Below are 20,258 nucleotides of genomic sequence, written 5' to 3'. Positions count from 1 at the left end.
CAAGGGACCTGGGCCGTAGAGCAAAGGACCTGGGCCGTAGAGCAAAGGACCTGGGCCGTAGAGCAAGGGCCCCGGGCCACACTCTGGGATGGCGCTGTAAAGTCTGCTTGTGATTTCCTGCAAGACATCTGGGTGTTGTGAGGCTTTTACATCGGTGGGGGCTAGGAGGGATAACGGACAGAAAGAGTTTCCCGTCACCAGCAAAGTCTGCATATTCTGCTGGGTATCGCCTATTTGTGCTCTCACTACGGCCTCAGCAAATATACGTGGCGGCCCCCAGGTGGAAAGTGGGATGGTCACAGTAAATATCAGTACGTATGTGTGAGAGGCCGCAGCTAGGACTGTTCCTTGCTGATCCTCTCTATACAACTGTACGATGGGAAAGTACTTCTGTCTACAGTATGCGAGTCTAGCACATCCATATACTGTAGGAGAAGGTCTGATGGTGCGTCACATGGCCAGCAATGTACCAGACTGAACGATACTGAATATAATACTAGATAAGTGATATATGAACGCAGGTCTCCTTATTATATATGCTGTAATTATCCACCATCTCTGGCTGGTTGGATGAGACGCCCTGTATCCAGACTCTGACGTCATTCACAAAGTGCCTCGGTAATAATAACACACCGATACACACACAACATTCCACAACACCCATACAAAGCGTCTGCTCCCAGCCAGAGGGATGGGCCGGTGGTGGAATGTAGCTTCATTCCAAGCCCTGCGAGTCAGAGGGGAAGCACAGCTGCTGCAGGTATATCATACCTGACTGAGTCACTGAGAGTCCGCCCACTCCACACCTACACTGCGATACCCGAGTGCAGCTCTCCGGACACACACTGCAGGATGTCAGCACCCCGGACAGAAGATGCCTGAGACACAGGAGCTACAGGTGAGAGGGTGGGAGAGTCGCCTCGGTCACCTGGGTCTGTGTAACATGGTGTCCTGCCTGGAGGAGGGTGGAATGCATCAAGCTGCTCAGATACAGGAGGAAGTGGGGTAAAGGCTTCTTACACAGAGATTACATTTTATCTGTCCCTGATACATTATCCCCCAGTCATATAGTGATACATAATATATATTCCGGGGTACAGGCACTGCCGGAACAATGCTAGGGGGGACACAGGCACTGCCGGAACAATGCTAGGGGGGACACAGGAACTGCCGGAACAATGCTAGGGGGGACACAGGCACTACCGGAACAATGCTAGGGGGGACACAGGCACTGCCGGAACAATGCTAGGGGGGACACAGAAACTGCCGGAACAATGCTAGGGGGGACACAGGCACTGCCGGAACAATGCTAGGGGGGACACAGGCACTGCCGGAACAATGCTAGGGGGGACACAGGCACTGCCGGAACAATGCTAGGGGGGACACAGGCACTGCCGGAACAATGCTAGGGGGGACACAGGCACTGCCGGAACAATGCTAGGGGGGACACAGGCACTGCCGGAACAATGCTAGGGGGGACACAGGCACTGCCGGAATACTGTTGAGGGGGGTGGGGGGTCATAGGAACTGCCAGTGTAATGTTAGGGGGGACACAGGCACTGCTGGTATAATGTTAGGGGGGTTTGGGTACTGTCAGTTTATACAATGTTAAGGGGAACCCGGGCACTGTCTGTATAATGTTAGGGGGACACAGTCGCTGTCGGTATAATGTTAGGGGGACACAGTCGCTGTCGGTATAATGTTAGGGGGACACAGTCGCTGTCGGTATAATGTTAGGGGGACACAGTCGCTGTCGGTATAATGTTAGGGGGACACAGTCGCTGTCGGTATAATGTTAGGGGGACACAGTCGCTGTCGGTATAATGTTAGGGGGACACAGTCGCTGTCGGTATAATGTTAGGGGGACACAGTCGCTGTCGGTATAATGTTAGGGGGACACAGTTGCTGTCTGTATAATGTTTAGGGGACACAGTCGCTGTCGGTATAATGTTAGGGGGACACAGTCGCTGTCGGTATAATGTTAGGGGGACACAGTCGCTGTCGGTATAATGTTAGGGGGACACAGTCGCTGCCGGTATAATATTAGGGGGACACAGTCGCTGTCTGTATAATGTTAGGGGGACACAGTCGCTGTCGGTATAATGTTAGGGGGACACGGTCGCTGTCGGTATAATGTTAGGGGGACACGGTCGCTGTCGGTATAATGTTAGGGGGACACGGTCGCTGTCGGTATAATGTTAGGGGGACACAGTCGCTATCTGTATAATGTTTAGGGGGACACAGTCGCTGTCGGTATAATGTTAGGGGGACACAGTCGCTGTCGGTATAATGTTAGGGGGACACAGTCGCTGTCGGTATAATGTTAGGGGGACACAGTCGCTATCTGTATAATGTTTAGGGGGACACAGTCGCTGTCGGTATAATGTTAGGGGGACACAGTCGCTGTCGGTATAATGTTAGGGGGACACAGTCGTTGTCGGTATAATGTTAGGGGGACACAGTCGCTGTCGGTATAATGTTAGGGGGACACAGTCGCTATCTGTATAATGTTAGGGGGACACAGTCGCTGTCGGTATAATGTTAGGGGGACACAGTTGCTGTCTGTATAATGTTTAGGGGACACAGTCGCTGTCGGTATAATGTTAGGGGGACACAGTCGCTGTCGGTATAATGTTAGGGGGACACAGTCGCTGTCGGTATAATGTTAGGGGGACACAGTCGCTGCCGGTATAATGTTAGGGGGACACAGTCGCTGTCTGTATAATGTTAGGGGGACACAGTCGCTGTCGGTATAATGTTAGGGGGACACAGTCGCTATCTGTATAATGTTTAGGGGACACAGTCGCTGTCGGTATAATGTTTAGGGGACACAGTCGCTGTCGGTATAATGTTAGGGGGACACAGTCGCTATCTGTATAATGTTTAGGGGACACAGTCGCTGTCGGTATAATGTTAGGGGGACACAGTCGCTGTCGGTATAATGTTAGGGGGACACAGTCGCTGTCTGTATAATGTTTAGGGGACACAGTCGCTGTCGGTATAATGTTAGGGGGACACAGTCGCTATCTGTATAATGTTTAGGGGACACAGTCGCTGTCGGTATAATGTTAGGGGGACACAGTCGCTATCTGTATAATGTTAGGGGGACACAGTCGCTGTCTATAATATTAGGGGGACACAGTCGCTGTCAGTATAATGTTAGGGGGACACAGTCGCTGTCAGTATAATGTTAGGGGGACACAGTCGCTGTCGGTATAATGTTAGGGGGACACAGTCGCTGTCTGTATAATGTTAGGGGGACACAGTCGCTGTCGGTATAATGTTAGGGGGATACAGTCGCTGTCGGTATAATGTTAGGGGGACACAGTTGCTGTCGGTATAATGTTAGGGGGACACAGTCGCTGTCGGTATAATGTTAGGGGGACACAGTCGCTGTCGGTATAATGTTTAGGGGACACAGTCGCTGTCAGTATAATGTTAGGGGGATACAGTCGCTGTCGGTATAATATTAGGGGGACACAGTCGCTGTCGGTATAATGTTAGGGGGACACAGTCGCTGTCGGTATAATGTTAGGGGGACACAGTCGCTGTCGGTATAATGTTTAGGGGACACAGTCGCTGTCAGTATAATGTTAGGGGGACACAGTCGCTGTCTGTATAATGTTAGGGGAACCCGGGCACTGTCTGTATAATGTTAGGGGGACACAGTCGCTGTCGGTATAATGTTAGGGGGACACAGTCGCTGTCGGTATAATGTTAGGGGGACACAGTCGCTGTCGGTATAATGTTAGGGGGACACAGTCGCTGTCGGTATAATGTTAGGAGGACACAGTCGCTGTCGGTATAATGTTAGGGGGACACAGTCGCTGTCGGTATAATGTTAGGGGGACACAGTTGCTGTCTGTATAATGTTTAGGGGACACAGTCGCTGTCGGTATAATGTTAGGGGGACACAGTCGCTGTCGGTATAATGTTAGGGGGACACAGTCGCTGTCGGTATAATGTTAGGGGGACACAGTCGCTGCCGGTATAATATTAGGGGGACACAGTCGCTGTCTGTATAATGTTAGGGGGACACAGTCGCTGTCGGTATAATGTTAGGGGGACACAGTCGCTGTCGGTATAATGTTAGGGGGACACAGTCGCTGTCGGTATAATGTTAGGGGGACACAGTCGCTGTCGGTATAATGTTAGGGGGACATAGTTGCTGTCTGTATAATGTTTAGGGGACACAGTCGCTGTCGGTATAATGTTAGGGGGACACAGTCGCTGTCGGTATAATGTTAGGGGGACACAGTCGCTGTCGGTATAATGTTAGGGGGACACAGTCGCTATCTGTATAATGTTAGGGGGACACAGTCGCTGTCGGTATAATGTTAGGGGGACACAGTTGCTGTCTGTATAATGTTTAGGGGACACAGTCGCTGTCGGTATAATGTTAGGGGGACACAGTCGCTATCTGTATAATGTTAGGGGGACACAGTCGCTGTCGGTATAATGTTAGGGGGACACAGTTGCTGTCGGTATAATGTTAGGGGGACACAGTCGCTGTCGGTATAATGTTAGGGGGGACAGTCGCTGTCGGTATAATGTTAGGGGGACACAGTCGCTGTCGGTATAATGTTAGGGGGACACAGTCGCTGTCGGTATAATGTTAGGGGGACACAGTCGCTGCCGGTATAATGTTAGGGGGACACAGTCGCTGCCGGTATAATGTTAGGGGGACACAGTCGCTGTCGGTATAATGTTAGGGGGACACAGTCGCTGTCGGTATAATGTTAGGGGGACACAGTCGCCGTCGGTATAATGTTTAGGGGACACAGTCGCTGTCGGTATAATGTTAGGGGGACACAGTCGCTGTCGGTATAATGTTAGGGGGACACAGTCGCTGTCGGTATAATGTTAGGGGGACACAGTCGCTGTCTGTATAATGTTTAGGGGACACAGTCGCTGTCGGTATAATGTTAGGGGGACACAGTCGCTATCTGTATAATGTTTAGGGGACACAGTCGCTGTCGGTATAATGTTAGGGGGACACAGTCGCTGTCGGTATAATGTTAGGGGGACACAGTCGCTGTCTGTATAATGTTTAGGGGACACAGTCGCTGTCGGTATAATGTTAGGGGGACACAGTCGCTATCTGTATAATGTTTAGGGGACACAGTCGCTGTCGGTATAATGTTAGGGGGACACAGTCGCTATCTGTATAATGTTAGGGGGACACAGTCGCTGTCTGTATAATATTAGGGGGACACAGTCGCTGTCAGTATAATGTTAGGGGGACACAGTCGCTGTCGGTATAATGTTAGGGGGACACAGTCGCTGTCGGTATAATGTTAGGGGGACACAGTCGCTGTCTGTATAATGTTAGGGGGACACAGTCGCTGTCGGTATAATGTTAGGGGGACACAGTCGCTGTCGGTATAATGTTAGGGGGACACAGTCGCTGTCTGTATAATGTTAGGGGGACACAGTCGCTGTCGGTATAATGTTAGGGGGACACAGTCGCTGTCGGTATAATGTTTAGGGGACACAGTCGCTGTCAGTATAATGTTAGGGGGACACAGTCGCTATCTGTATAATGTTTAGGGGACACAGTCGCTGTCGGTATAATGTTTAGGGGACACAGTCGCTGTCGGTATAATGTTAGGGGGACACAGTCGCTGTCTGTATAATGTTAGGGGGACACAGTAGCTGTCGGTATAATGTTAGGGGGACACAGTCGCTGTCGGTATAATGTTAGGGGGACACAGTCGCTGTCTGTATAATGTTAGGGGGACACAGTCGCTGTCGGTATAATGTTAGGGGGACACAGTCGCTATCTGTATAATGTTAGGGGGACACAGTCGCTGTCGGTATAATGTTAGGGGGACACAGTTGCTGTCTGTATAATGTTTAGGGGACACGGTCGCTGTCGGTATAATATTAGGGGGACACAGTCGCTGTCGGTATAATGTTAGGGGGACACAGTCGCTGCCGGTATAATGTTAGGGGGACACAGTCGCTGTCTGTATAATGTTAGGGGGACACAGTCGCTGTCGGTATAATGTTAGGGGGACACAGTCGCTATCTGTATAATGTTAGGGGGACACAGTCGCTGTCTGTATAATATTAGGGGGACACAGTCGCTGTCAGTATAATGTTAGGGGGACACAGTCGCTGTCGGTATAATGTTAGGGGGACACAGTCGCTGTCGGTATAATGTTAGGGGGACACAGTCGCTGTCTGTATAATGTTAGGGGGACACAGTCGCTGTCGGTATAATGTTAGGGGGACACAGTCGCTGTCGGTATAATGTTAGGGGGACACAGTCGCTGTCTGTATAATGTTAGGGGGACACAGTCGCTGTCGGTATAATGTTAGGGGGACACAGTCGCTGTCGGTATAATGTTTAGGGGACACAGTCGCTGTCGGTATAATGTTTAGGGGACACAGTCGCTGTCGGTATAATGTTTAGGGGACACAGTCGCTGTCGGTATAATGTTAGGGGGACACAGTCGCTGTCTGTATAATGTTAGGGGGACACAGTCGCTGTCGGTATAATGTTAGGGGGACACAGTCGCTGTCGGTATAATGTTAGGGGGACACAGTCGCTGTCGGTATAATGTTAGGGGGACACAGTCGCTGTCGGTATAATGTTAGGGGGACACAGTCACTGTCGGTATAATGTTAGGGGGACACAGTCGCTGTCGGTATAATGTTAGGGGGACACAGTCGCTGTCAGTATAATGTTAGGGGGACACAGTTGCTGTCTGTATAATGTTTAGGGGACACGGTCGCTGTCGGTATAATATTAGGGGGACACAGTCGCTGTCGGTATAATGTTAGGGGGACACAGTCGCTGCCGGTATAATGTTAGGGGGACACAGTCGCTGTCTGTATAATGTTAGGGGGACACAGTCGCTGTCTGTATAATGTTAGGGGGACACAGTCGCTGTCGGTATAATGTTTAGGGGACACAGTCGCTGTCGGTATAATGTTAGGGGGACACAGTTACTGCCGGTATAATGTTTAGGGGGGACAGTCGCTGTCGGTATAATGTTAGGGGGACACAGTCGCTGTCTGTATAATGTTAGGGGGACACAGTCGCTGTCAGTATAATGTTAGGGGGACACAGTCGCTGTCTGTATAATGTTAGGGGGACACAGTCACTGCCGGTATAATGTTAGGGGGACACAGTCGCTGTCTGTATAATGTTAGGGGGACACAGTCGCTGTCAGTATAATGTTAGGGGGACACAGTCGCTGTCTGTATAATGTTAGGGGGACACAGTCGCTGTCAGTATAATGTTAGGGGGACACAGTCGCTGTCGGTATAATGTTAGGGGGTCACAGTCGCTGTCTGTATAATGTTAGGGGGACACAGTCGCTGTCAGTATAATGTTAGGGGGACACAGTCGCTGTCGGTATAATGTTAGGGGGACACAGTCGCTGTCTGTATAATGTTAGGGGGACACAGTCGCTGTCAGTATAATGTTAGGGGGACACAGTCGCTGTCGGTATAATGTTAGGGGGTCACAGTCGCTGTCTGTATAATGTTAGGGGGACACAGTCGCTGTCAATATAATGTTAGGGGGACACAGTCGCTGTCTGTATAATGTTAGGGGGACACAGTCGCTGTCTGTATAATGTTTAGGGGACACGGTCGCTGTCTGTATAATGTTTAGGGGACACGGTCGCTGTCGGTATAATGTTAGGGGGACACAGTCGCTGTCGGTATAATATTAGGGGGACACAGTCGCTGTCGGTATAATGTTAGGGGGACACAGTCGCTGTCGGTATAATGTTAGGGGGACACAGTCGCTGTCGGTATAATGTTAGGGGGACACAGTCGCTGTCAATATAATGTTAGGGGGACACAGTCGCTGTCGGTATAATGTTAGGGGGACACAGTCGCTGTCGGTATAATGTTAGGGGGACACAGTCGCTGTCGGTATAATGTTAGGGGGACACAGTCGCTATCTGTATAATGTTTAGGGGACACAGTCGCTGTCGGTATAATGTTAGGGGGACACAGTCGCTGTCGGTATAATGTTAGGGGGACACAGTCGCTGTCTGTATAATGTTAGGGGGACACAGTCGCTGTCAATATAATGTTAGGGGGACACAGTCGCTGTCGGTATAATGTTAGGGGGACACAGTTACTGCCGGTATAATGTTTAGGGGGGACAGTCGCTGTCGGTATAATGTTAGGGGGACACAGTCGCTGTCGGTATAATGTTAGGGGGACACAGTCGCTGTCGGTATAATGTTAGGGGGACACAGTCGCTGTCTGTATAATGTTAGGGGGACACAGTCGCTGTCGGTATAATGTTAGGGGGACACAGTCGCTGTCGGTATAATGTTAGGGGGACACAGTCGCTGTCGGTATAATATTAGGGGGACACAGTCGCTGTCGGTATAATGTTAGGGGGACACAGTCGCTGTCTGTATAATGTTAGGGGGACACAGTCACTGCCGGTATAATGTTTAGGGGACACAGTCGCTGTCGGTATAATGTTAGGGGGACACAGTCGCTATCTGTATAATGTTAGGGGGACACAGTCGCTATCTGTATAATGTTAGGGGGACACAGTCGCTATCTGTATAATGTTTAGGGGACACGGTCGCTGTCGGTATAATATTAGGGGGACACAGTCGCTGTCGGTATAATGTTAGGGGGACACAGTCGCTGCCGGTATAATGTTTAGGGGACACAGTCGCTGTCGGTATAATGTTAGGGGGACACAGTCGCTGTCAATATAATGTTAGGGGGACACAGTCGCTGTCTGTATAATGTTAGGGGGACACAGTCGCTGTCGGTATAATGTTAGGGGGACACAGTCGCTGTCGGTATAATGTTAGGGGGACACAGTCGCTGTCGGTATAATGTTTAGGGGACACGGTCGCTGTCGGTATAATGTTAGGGGGACACAGTCGCTGTCTGTATAATGTTAGGGGACACAGTTGCTGTCTGTATAATGTTTAGGGGACACGGTCGCTGTCGGTATAATATTAGGGGGACACAGTCGCTGTCGGTATAATGTTAGGGGGACACAGTCGCTGCCGGTATAATGTTAGGGGGACACAGTCGCTGTCTGTATAATGTTAGGGGGACACAGTCGCTGTCTGTATAATGTTTAGGGGACACGGTCGCTGTCGGTATAATATTAGGGGGACACAGTCGCTGTCGGTATAATGTTAGGGGGACACAGTCGCTGCCGGTATAATGTTAGGGGGACACAGTCGCTGTCTGTATAATGTTAGGGGGACACAGTCGCTGTCTGTATAATGTTAGGGGGACACAGTCGCTGTCGGTATAATGTTTAGGGGACACAGTCGCTGTCGGTATAATGTTAGGGGGACACAGTCACTGCCGGTATAATGTTAGGGGGACACAGTCGCTGTCTGTATAATGTTTAGGGGACACAGTCGCTGTCTGTATAATGTTAGGGGGACACAGTCGCTGTCGGTATAATGTTAGGGGGACACAGTCGCTGTCGGTATAATGTTAGGGGGACACAGTCGCTATCTGTATAATGTTTAGGGGACACAGTCGCTGTCGGTATAATGTTAGGGGGACACAGTCGCTATCTGTATAATGTTAGGGGGACACAGTCGCTGTCGGTATAATGTTAGGGGGACACAGTTGCTATCTGTATAATGTTAGGGGGACACAGTCGCTGCCGGTATAATGTTTAGGGGACACAGTCGCTGTCGGTATAATGTTAGGGGGACACAGTCGCTGTCGGTATAATGTTAGGGGGACACAGTCGCTGTCGGTATAATGTTAGGGGGACACAGTCGCTGTCGGTATAATGTTAGGGGGACACAGTCGCTGTCGGTATAATGTTAGGGGGACACAGTCGCTATCTGTATAATGTTTAGGGGACACAGTCGCTGTCGGTATAATGTTAGGGGGACACAGTCGCTGTCGGTATAATGTTAGGGGGACACAGTCGCTGTCTGTATAATGTTAGGGGGACACAGTCGCTGTCAATATAATGTTAGGGGGACACAGTCGCTGTCGGTATAATGTTAGGGGGACACAGTTACTGCCGGTATAATGTTTAGGGGGGACAGTCGCTGTCGGTATAATGTTAGGGGGACACAGTCGCTGTCGGTATAATGTTAGGGGGACACAGTCGCTGTCGGTATAATGTTAGGGGGACACAGTCGCTGTCTGTATAATGTTAGGGGGACACAGTCGCTGTCGGTATAATGTTAGGGGGACACAGTCGCTGTCGGTATAATGTTAGGGGGACACAGTCGCTGTCGGTATAATATTAGGGGGACACAGTCGCTGTCGGTATAATGTTAGGGGGACACAGTCGCTGTCTGTATAATGTTAGGGGGACACAGTCACTGCCGGTATAATGTTTAGGGGACACAGTCGCTGTCGGTATAATGTTAGGGGGACACAGTCGCTATCTGTATAATGTTAGGGGGACACAGTCGCTATCTGTATAATGTTAGGGGGACACAGTCGCTATCTGTATAATGTTTAGGGGACACGGTCGCTGTCGGTATAATATTAGGGGGACACAGTCGCTGTCGGTATAATGTTAGGGGGACACAGTCGCTGCCGGTATAATGTTTAGGGGACACAGTCGCTGTCGGTATAATGTTAGGGGGACACAGTCGCTGTCAATATAATGTTAGGGGGACACAGTCGCTGTCTGTATAATGTTAGGGGGACACAGTCGCTGTCGGTATAATGTTAGGGGGACACAGTCGCTGTCGGTATAATGTTAGGGGGACACAGTCGCTGTCGGTATAATGTTTAGGGGACACGGTCGCTGTCGGTATAATGTTAGGGGGACACAGTCGCTGTCTGTATAATGTTAGGGGACACAGTTGCTGTCTGTATAATGTTTAGGGGACACGGTCGCTGTCGGTATAATATTAGGGGGACACAGTCGCTGTCGGTATAATGTTAGGGGGACACAGTCGCTGCCGGTATAATGTTAGGGGGACACAGTCGCTGTCTGTATAATGTTAGGGGGACACAGTCGCTGTCTGTATAATGTTTAGGGGACACGGTCGCTGTCGGTATAATATTAGGGGGACACAGTCGCTGTCGGTATAATGTTAGGGGGACACAGTCGCTGCCGGTATAATGTTAGGGGGACACAGTCGCTGTCTGTATAATGTTAGGGGGACACAGTCGCTGTCTGTATAATGTTAGGGGGACACAGTCGCTGTCGGTATAATGTTTAGGGGACACAGTCGCTGTCGGTATAATGTTAGGGGGACACAGTCACTGCCGGTATAATGTTAGGGGGACACAGTCGCTGTCTGTATAATGTTTAGGGGACACAGTCGCTGTCTGTATAATGTTAGGGGGACACAGTCGCTGTCGGTATAATGTTAGGGGGACACAGTCGCTGTCGGTATAATGTTAGGGGGACACAGTCGCTATCTGTATAATGTTTAGGGGACACAGTCGCTGTCGGTATAATGTTAGGGGGACACAGTCGCTATCTGTATAATGTTAGGGGGACACAGTCGCTGTCGGTATAATGTTAGGGGGACACAGTTGCTATCTGTATAATGTTAGGGGGACACAGTCGCTGCCGGTATAATGTTTAGGGGACACAGTCGCTGTCGGTATAATGTTAGGGGGACACAGTCGCTGTCGGTATAATGTTAGGGGGACACAGTCGCTGTCGGTATAATGTTAGGGGGACACAGTCGCTGTCTGTATAATGTTAGGGGGACACAGTCGCTGTCTGTATAATGTTAGGGGGACACAGTCGCTGTCGGTATAATGTTTAGGGGACACAGTCGCTGTCGGTATAATGTTAGGGGGACACAGTTACTGCCGGTATAATGTTTAGGGGGGACAGTCGCTGTCGGTATAATGTTAGGGGGACACAGTCGCTGTCGGTATAATGTTAGGGGGACACAGTCGCTGTCGGTATAATGTTAGGGGGACACAGTCGCTGTCTGTATAATGTTAGGGGGACACAGTCGCTGTCGGTATAATGTTAGGGGGACACAGTCGCTGTCAGTATAATATTAGGGGGACACAGTCGCTGTCGGTATAATGTTAGGGGGACACAGTCGCTGTCGGTATAATGTTAGGGGGACACAGTCGCTGTCTGTATAATGTTTAGGGGACACGGTCGCTGTCGGTATAATATTAGGGGGACACAGTCGCTGTCGGTATAATGTTAGGGGGACACAGTCGCTGTCTGTATAATGTTTAGGGGACACGGTCGCTGTCGGTATAATGTTAGGGGGACACAGTCGCTGTCTGTATAATGTTTAGGGGACACAGTCGCTGTCTGTATAATGTTAGGGGGACACAGTCGCTGTCGGTATAATGTTAGGGGGACACAGTCGCTGTCGGTATAATGTTAGGGGGACACAGTCGCTATCTGTATAATGTTTAGGGGACACAGTCGCTGTCGGTATAATGTTAGGGGGACACAGTCGCTATCTGTATAATGTTAGGGGGACACAGTCGCTGTCGGTATAATGTTAGGGGGACACAGTTGCTATCTGTATAATGTTAGGGGGACACAGTCGCTGCCGGTATAATGTTTAGGGGACACAGTCGCTGTCGGTATAATGTTAGGGGGACACAGTCGCTGTCGGTATAATGTTAGGGGGACACAGTCGCTGTCGGTATAATGTTAGGGGGACACAGTCGCTGTCTGTATAATGTTAGGGGGACACAGTCGCTGTCTGTATAATGTTAGGGGGACACAGTCGCTGTCGGTATAATGTTTAGGGGACACAGTCGCTGTCGGTATAATGTTAGGGGGACACAGTTACTGCCGGTATAATGTTTAGGGGGGACAGTCGCTGTCGGTATAATGTTAGGGGGACACAGTCGCTGTCGGTATAATGTTAGGGGGACACAGTCGCTGTCGGTATAATGTTAGGGGGACACAGTCGCTGTCTGTATAATGTTAGGGGGACACAGTCGCTGTCGGTATAATGTTAGGGGGACACAGTCGCTGTCAGTATAATATTAGGGGGACACAGTCGCTGTCGGTATAATGTTAGGGGGACACAGTCGCTGTCGGTATAATGTTAGGGGGACACAGTCGCTGTCTGTATAATGTTTAGGGGACACGGTCGCTGTCGGTATAATATTAGGGGGACACAGTCGCTGTCGGTATAATGTTAGAGGGACACAGTCGCTGTCGGTATAATGTTAGGGGGACACAGTCGCTGTCGGTATAATGTTAGAGGGACACAGTCGCTGTCGGTATAATGTTAGGGGGACACAGTCGCTGTCGGTATAATGTTAGGGGGACACAGTCACTGCCGGTATAATGTTTAGGGGACACAGTCGCTGTCAGTATAATGTTAGGGGGACACAGTCGCTGTCTGTATAATGTTAGGGGGACACAGTCGCTATCTGTATAATGTTTAGGGGGACACAGTCGCTATCTGTATAATGTTTAGGGGGACACAGTCGCTATCTGTATAATGTTTAGGGGACACAGTCGCTGTCTGTATAATGTTAGGGGGACACAGTCGCTATCTGTATAATGTTTAGGGGACACAGTCGCTGTCTGTATAATGTTAGGGGGACACAGTCGCTGTCAGTATAATGTTAGGGGGATACAGTCGCTGTCAGTTTAATGTTAGGGGGACACAGTCGCTGTCTGTATAATGTTTAGGGGACACAGTCGCTGTCTGTATAATGTTAAGGGGACACAGTCGCTGTCTGTATAATGTTAGGGGGGGACACAGTCGCTGTCTGTATAATGTTAGGGGGACACAGTCGCTGCCGGTATAATGTTAGGGGGACACAGTCGCTGTCAGTATAATGTTGGGGGTGGGGGGACAGGCACTATCGGTATAATGTTTAGGGGACATGGTCGCTGTCGGTATAATGTTAGGGGGGGGACAGGCACTGCTCGTATAATGTTTAGGGGACATGGTCGCTGTCGGTATAATGTTAGGGGGACACAGTCGCTGTCAGTATAATGTTAGGGGGGTACAAGCACGGCCGGTGTAATGTTAGGGGGGTGGGAGGACAGGTACTGCCGGTGTAATGTTAGGGGGGACAGGCACTGCCGGTATAATTTTAGGGGGGACAGGCACTGTCGGTATAATATTGGGGGGGGTGGGGGAACAGGCACTGCTGGTATAATGTTAGGGGGGACAGGCACTGCCGGTATAATGTGGGGGGACAGGCACTGCCGGTATAATGATAGGGGGACACAGTCGCTGTCAGTATAATGTTGGGGGTGGGGGGACAGGCACTGTCGGTATAATGTTTAGGGGACGCGGTCGCTGTCGGTATAATGTTAGGGGGACACAGTCGCTGTCAGTATAATGTTAGGGGGGTACAAGCACCGCCGGTGTAATGTTAGGGGGGACAGGCACTGCCGGTGTAATGTTAGGGGGGACAGGCACTGCCGGTGTAATGTTAGGGGGGACAGGCACTGCCGGTATAATTTTAGGGGGGACAGGCACTGCCGGTGTAATGTTAGGGGGGATAGGCACTGCCGGTATAATTTTAGGGGGGACAGGCACTGCCGGTATAATTTTAGGGGGGACAGGCACTGCCGGTGTAATGTTAGGGGGGACAGGCACTGCCGGTATAATTTTAGGGGGGACAGGCACTGCTGGTATAATGTTAGAGGGGTGAGGGGACAGGCACTGCCGGTATAATGTCTAGGGGACATAGACAAGGACAGCTAGTCCTGACTGTAACTGTAATCTACATACAATAAGGACACGCTATGTACACGGGCTGCTCTCTGCTCCACTTCATACATTTATTGCTCACCTCACACGTTCTGTATTATCCTATCTAGATACTGGCAGCCAGTGGTGAGCAGACACTGCAGAATGGATCAGTAGAGGAGATCAAGGTACTTATCGACAAACATGATCCCTCCCAGCAACCTTCAGGCTTCAATCAGCAAAGTCCATCAGACTCAGGAGAGACGCATTGTCGACATTTTTCCTCCTGCAGCCTCCGCAGACTGGCTATAATGAGTATTGTGTGTGGAGTCTCCTGTATCGGCATTAAAGCATTAATCCTTGCTCTGCGGGTAAGTACAGCTATGTCATCTCATCCTAGTGCCCTCTTCTAGCCCTCCCTCTCCTGGGTATAGGACTCTACTCTGTCCTCACCTCACCCCATCTTATCCTCATCTACCCTGACTCTCCTCTCAGCCTAAATTCCTCAAATCTTACCACCACACCTTCTCCCCCTGATTTGCCCCAAACACCCAACCCTACCCTCTGCTCTTACCATGTGATCATCTCATCGTCCCAATGTAACCAGCTCTCCTCTCTCCCTCATCCCCTGATCTGCCCCAACCCTACCCTCTGCTATTACCATGTGATCATCTCATCGTCCCAATCTAACCAGCTCTCCCCTCTCCCTCATCTCCTGATCTGCCCCAACCCTACCCTCTGCTCTTACCATGTGATCATCTCATCATCCCAATCTAACCAGCTCTCCTCTCTCCCTCATCCCCTGATCTGCCCCAACCCTACCCTCTGCTATTACCATGTGATCATCTCATCGTCCCAATCTAACCAGCTCTCCTCTCTCCCTCATCTCCTGATCTGCTCCAACCCTACCCTCTGCTCTTACCATGTGATCATCTCATCGTCCCAATCTAACCAGCTCTCCTCTCTGCCTCATCCCCTGATCTGTCCCAACACTACCCTCTGCTATTACCATGTGATCATCTCATCATGCCAATCTAACCAGCTCTCCTCTCTCCCTCATCCCCTGATCTGCCCCAACCCTACCCTCTGCTCTTACCATGTGATCATCTCATCGTCCCAATCTAACCAGCTCTCCTATCTCCCACATCCCCTGATCTGCCCCAACCCTACCCTCTGTTCTTACCATGTGATCATCTCATCGTCCCAATCTAATCAGCTCTCCTCTCTCCCACATCCCCTGATCTGCCCCAACCCTACCCTCTGCTCTTACCATGTGATCATCTCATCGTCCCAATCTAAACAGCTCTCCTCTCTCCCTCATCCCCTGATCTGCCCCAACCCTACCCTCTGCTATTACCATGTGATCATCTCATCGTCCCAATCTAACCAGCTCTCCTCTCTCCCTCATCTCCTGATCTGTCCCAACCCTACCCTCTGTTCTTACCATGTGATCATCTCAGCATCCCAATCTAACCAGCTCTCCTCTCTCCCACATCCCCTGATCTGTCCAAACCCTACCCTCTGCTATTACCATGTGATCATCTCATAGTCCCAATCTAACCAGCTCTCCTATCTCCCACATCCCCTGTTCTGCCCCAACCCTACCCTCTGCCCTTACCATGTGATCATCTCATCGTCCCAATCTAACCAGCTCTCCTATCTCCCTCATCCCCTGATCTGCCCCAACCCTACCCTCTGTTCTTACCATGTGATCATCTCATCGTCCCAATCTAACCAGCTCTCCTCTCTCCCTCATCTCCTGATCTGCCCCAACCCTACCCTCTGCTCTTACCATGTGATCATCTCATCATCCCAATCTAACCAGCTCTCCTATCTCCCACATCCCCTGATCTGCACCAACCCTACCCTCTGCTCTTACCATGTGATCATCTCATCGTCCCAATCTAACCAGCTCTCCTCTCTCCCTCATCCCCTGATCTGCCCCAACCCTACCCTCTGCTATTACCATGTGATCATCTCATCGTCCCAATCTAACCAGCTCTCCTCTCTCCCTCATCTCCTGATCTGCCCAACCCTATACTCTGCTCTTACCATGTGATTGTCACAACTGAGGGCCTGAGCTGACGGGAGGCAGCCCCAGTTGTAGGGGCTGAGATGTACCGGAACCTGGGAGGTTGTATCAGACCCCTGGACATGTAAGTAACATGAATAATAACTGCCCGAAGGCGTGACCACGACAACTTGGATAAAAGTCAATGATGTTTATTATGACAACTCCGCAACACAGCAGCAGTAAAAGAAAACGTAAAAGTCAGCAAAGAATAAATACAGTTCCTGGGTACTACAGGATGGCAGGAGCCACAGGGCACTGGTAGTGTGAGATAGTTCTTATGATCTTCTAGATGGAAAGTCCTTACCAGGCCCGACTGTAGCAATGGAGATAACCCAGGATTGTGCCAGCTGGTGTTCCAGGAAAAGCTGGGTTGCTGAAGATAAAACAGCTGCTGTGGATACTGGCTGGAACCAGACTGTCGTTAGCACGGAGTGGATACTGGCTGGAACCAGTTAAATAATAAATGAACTTGGGAGCGATGAAATATGAACTGAAATGTAGAACTTGAGAGCGGAGAAATAATAATACCGGTGGAGAGTGGTAAAGTGTAGAAAGGACACCGGCCCTTTAAGGGAAGCTGTACTCTGCTGGAAGCTGAGCTGGAAGCAGGTAATGTTGTAGCTGGAAACAGATGAATCCACAATGGATTGGAGAGTCAGGCTACACCGCAGGTGGAATGCTGGTGCGGGTCTCTATGGTGGAAGTCTTGAGACAGGAGCTGGAACCTGGAAGACAATCACAGGAGAGAGACAAACAGGAACTAGGTTTGACAACCAAAGCACTGACGCCTTCCTTGCTCAGGCACAGTGTATTTATACCTGCAGCAAGGAAGGGATTGGCTAGGCAATTATGCAGATTATCAATACTGAGAACAGATTGGTGGAAATGATCAGCTGACAGAATCCAAGATGGCTGCGCCCATGCAGACACTTGGAGGGAAGTTTGGTTTGTAATCCATGTGGTAATGAAAACAGTAATGGCGGCGCCGGCCACCGGAGACAGGAGGCGCCAGGCTGACAGATGCACATCCAACCACGCGGACACAGCGGAGGCCGCGGCTGACGTAATCGCCACTCAGACACTCTGCATGCAGAAGTTCAGGGACGGCGGCGGAGGCCGCGGGAGACGCCATGCCAGGTGTAATATGGCGTTTACTGTGACAGCGTCCCAGAGTTTCAGGAGAGGATACAGGAATGTACACATCAGGATAACAGATGGGATCCGGTCCTGGAGCGCTGAGCCAGCCTTAGGAGGCATCTGATGGGTAAGAAATGGCGTCCAGATACCCGGATCGTGACAGCACCCCCCCCTTTAGGAGTGGCCCCAGGACACTTCTTTGGCTTTTGAGGAAACTTGGAATGGAATCTCCGGACCAAGGCAGGAGCATGGACATCAGAAGCATTGGTCCATGAACGTTCCTCAGGACCATAACCCTTCCAGTCAATAAGATATTGTAGTTGACCGTAACGGTGACGTGAGTCCAGGATCTTGGCCACTTCATACTCAACGCCTCGTTGAGTTTGGACTTTCGGAGTTGGAGGAAGTGAGGAATGAAACCGATTCAAGATCAGCGGTTTCAACAGGGAAACATGGAATGTCCTGGGTATTTTTAAGAAGGGAGGCAACTGGAGTCTGTAAGCAACAGGATTGATGACTTGTTCAATCTTGAAAGGACCGATATAGCGAGGTGCAAACTTCATACTGGGAACTCTTAACCTCAAATTCTTCGTGGATAACCATACCCGATCACCCACCTTGAGAGCAGGAACTGCTCGACGCTTCTTATCCGCAAACTTCTTGTACCTGAACGATGCCTTGAGCAGAGCTGATCGTACGCTCTTCCAGATATTGGCAAACTGATGCAAGGTGATATCCACTGCGGGAACAGATGTTGCTGGAAGCGGTTGGAACTCAGGGACTTTAGGGTGGAATCCAAAGTTAGTGAAGAATGGTGTTGAAGCAGATGAAGAATGATACTGGTTGTTATGACAGAACTCGGCCCGGGGAAGTAATTGAACCCAGTCATCTTGAGAGGAGGACACATAGATGCGGAGGAAGGCCTCCAAGTCCTGATTCACCCTCTCGGTTTGACCATTGGTCTGAGGATGGTAAGCCGTGGAAAACTTTAGCTTGACTTGGAGGACTTGACATAAACTTCGCCAGAATTTGGCTGTGAATTGAACTCCTCGATCTGAGATAATTTCTTCAGGAAGACCGTGGAGTCGGAAGATCTCTTGTATGAATACTTGAGCCAACTTGGAAGCTGACGGAAGACCGGTGAGAGGAATGAAGTGTGCCATCTTGGTGAACCGGTCAACTACCACCCAGATGGTATTGAACTTGTTGCACATGGGTAAGTCTGTAATGAAATCCATCGACAAGTGGGTCCATGGTCGACGGGGAACGGATAGTGGAACCAGTTGCCCCGCAGGCGACTGGCGGGATACTTTATGTTGGGCACACTTTGGGCAAGATGCAATAAACTCCAAGACGTCCTTTTTCAGAGTTGGCCACCAATAGGACCTAGAGATAAACTCCAGGGTTTTTTGGATACCTGTATGTCCGGCAAAACGGGAAGCATGGGCCCAATGCATGAGCTTCTTCCTTAGCATCGGCTTCACAAAACTTTTCCCTGATGGGGGCGTAGAGTCCATCCCTACCGTGGAGAATGCCAACGGATTTATAATAGGATGCTTGTCTGAAGACTCTGACTCATTTTCTTGCTCCCATGAGCGGGAAAGGGCATCGGCCTTGCGATTCTGAGAGCCCGGACAGAACTGGAGTTTAAAGTCGAACCTGGAAAAGAAAAGTGCCCATCTGGCCTGACGAGGGTTGAGACATTGTGCGCCCTTCAGGTATAAAAGGTTCTTGTGGTCTGTAAGTATGGTGATTAAATGAGAAGCTCCCTCCAACAGATACCTCCACTCTTCTAGAGCGAGCTTGATGGCTAGCAACTCCTGGTCGCCAATGGCATAGTTGCGCTCAGCTGGGGAGAACTTCCGGGAGAAGAAACTGCAAGGGTGTAAATGGCCATCTTTAGCCCTCTGAGATAACACCGCTCCTACTCCAACGGAGGAGGCATCCACCTCTAAGATGAAAGGAGAGTCGATGTCAGGCTGTTTCAGAACAGGCGCAGAGATGAACCTTTGTTTTAAAAGATGAAATGCTTGCATGGCTTCTTCAGACCACTTGGACGGGTTAGCACCCTTCTTAGTGAAAGCAGTAATAGGCGCCACAATGGTGGAAAAGTCTCGTATAAACTTTCGGTAATAGTTGGCGAACCCTAAGAACCTCTGGACCCCTTTGAGGGTTAAGGGTACCGGCCAATTTTGGATTGCTTGTAGTTTCTCAGGATCCATCTCTAGTCCGGAACCGGACACAATGTACCCTAGAAACGGAATGGACTTGACTTCAAAGACGCATTTTTCTAATTTGCAATAGAGATGATTGACACGGAGACGGGACAGAACCTCTTTAACCCAAAAACGATGTTCCTCTAAATCGTTGGCAAAAATGAGGATATCGTCTAGATAGACCACGACATGACGGTATAGAATGTCTCTGAAGATCTCATTGACAAAATGCTGGAA

At 50.0% G+C, this 20,258-nt stretch overlaps 1 protein-coding gene across 1 annotated transcript in view; it reads left to right on the top strand.

Moving 5' to 3' along the window:
* The first annotated feature begins 647 nt into the window (after positions 1–647).
* Positions 648–20,258, top strand: part of TMEM265 (transmembrane protein 265) — a 38,303-nt gene continuing 18,692 nt past the window's right edge. The window contains exons 1-2 of the mRNA XM_063932530.1: positions 648–898; positions 14,726–14,965. Coding sequence (XP_063788600.1) covers positions 875–898; positions 14,726–14,965 — 264 coding nt within the window. The 5' untranslated portion in view covers positions 648–874. The remainder of the gene's footprint in view (positions 899–14,725; positions 14,966–20,258) is intronic.

Source organism: Pseudophryne corroboree, chromosome 7 (genome assembly GCF_028390025.1).
Source record: "Pseudophryne corroboree isolate aPseCor3 chromosome 7, aPseCor3.hap2, whole genome shotgun sequence".
NCBI classification, from domain to species: domain Eukaryota; kingdom Metazoa; phylum Chordata; class Amphibia; order Anura; family Myobatrachidae; genus Pseudophryne; species Pseudophryne corroboree.
Note: the sequence above shows the minus strand (reverse complement) of the source record. Positions and strands in the feature narration are given on the sequence as shown.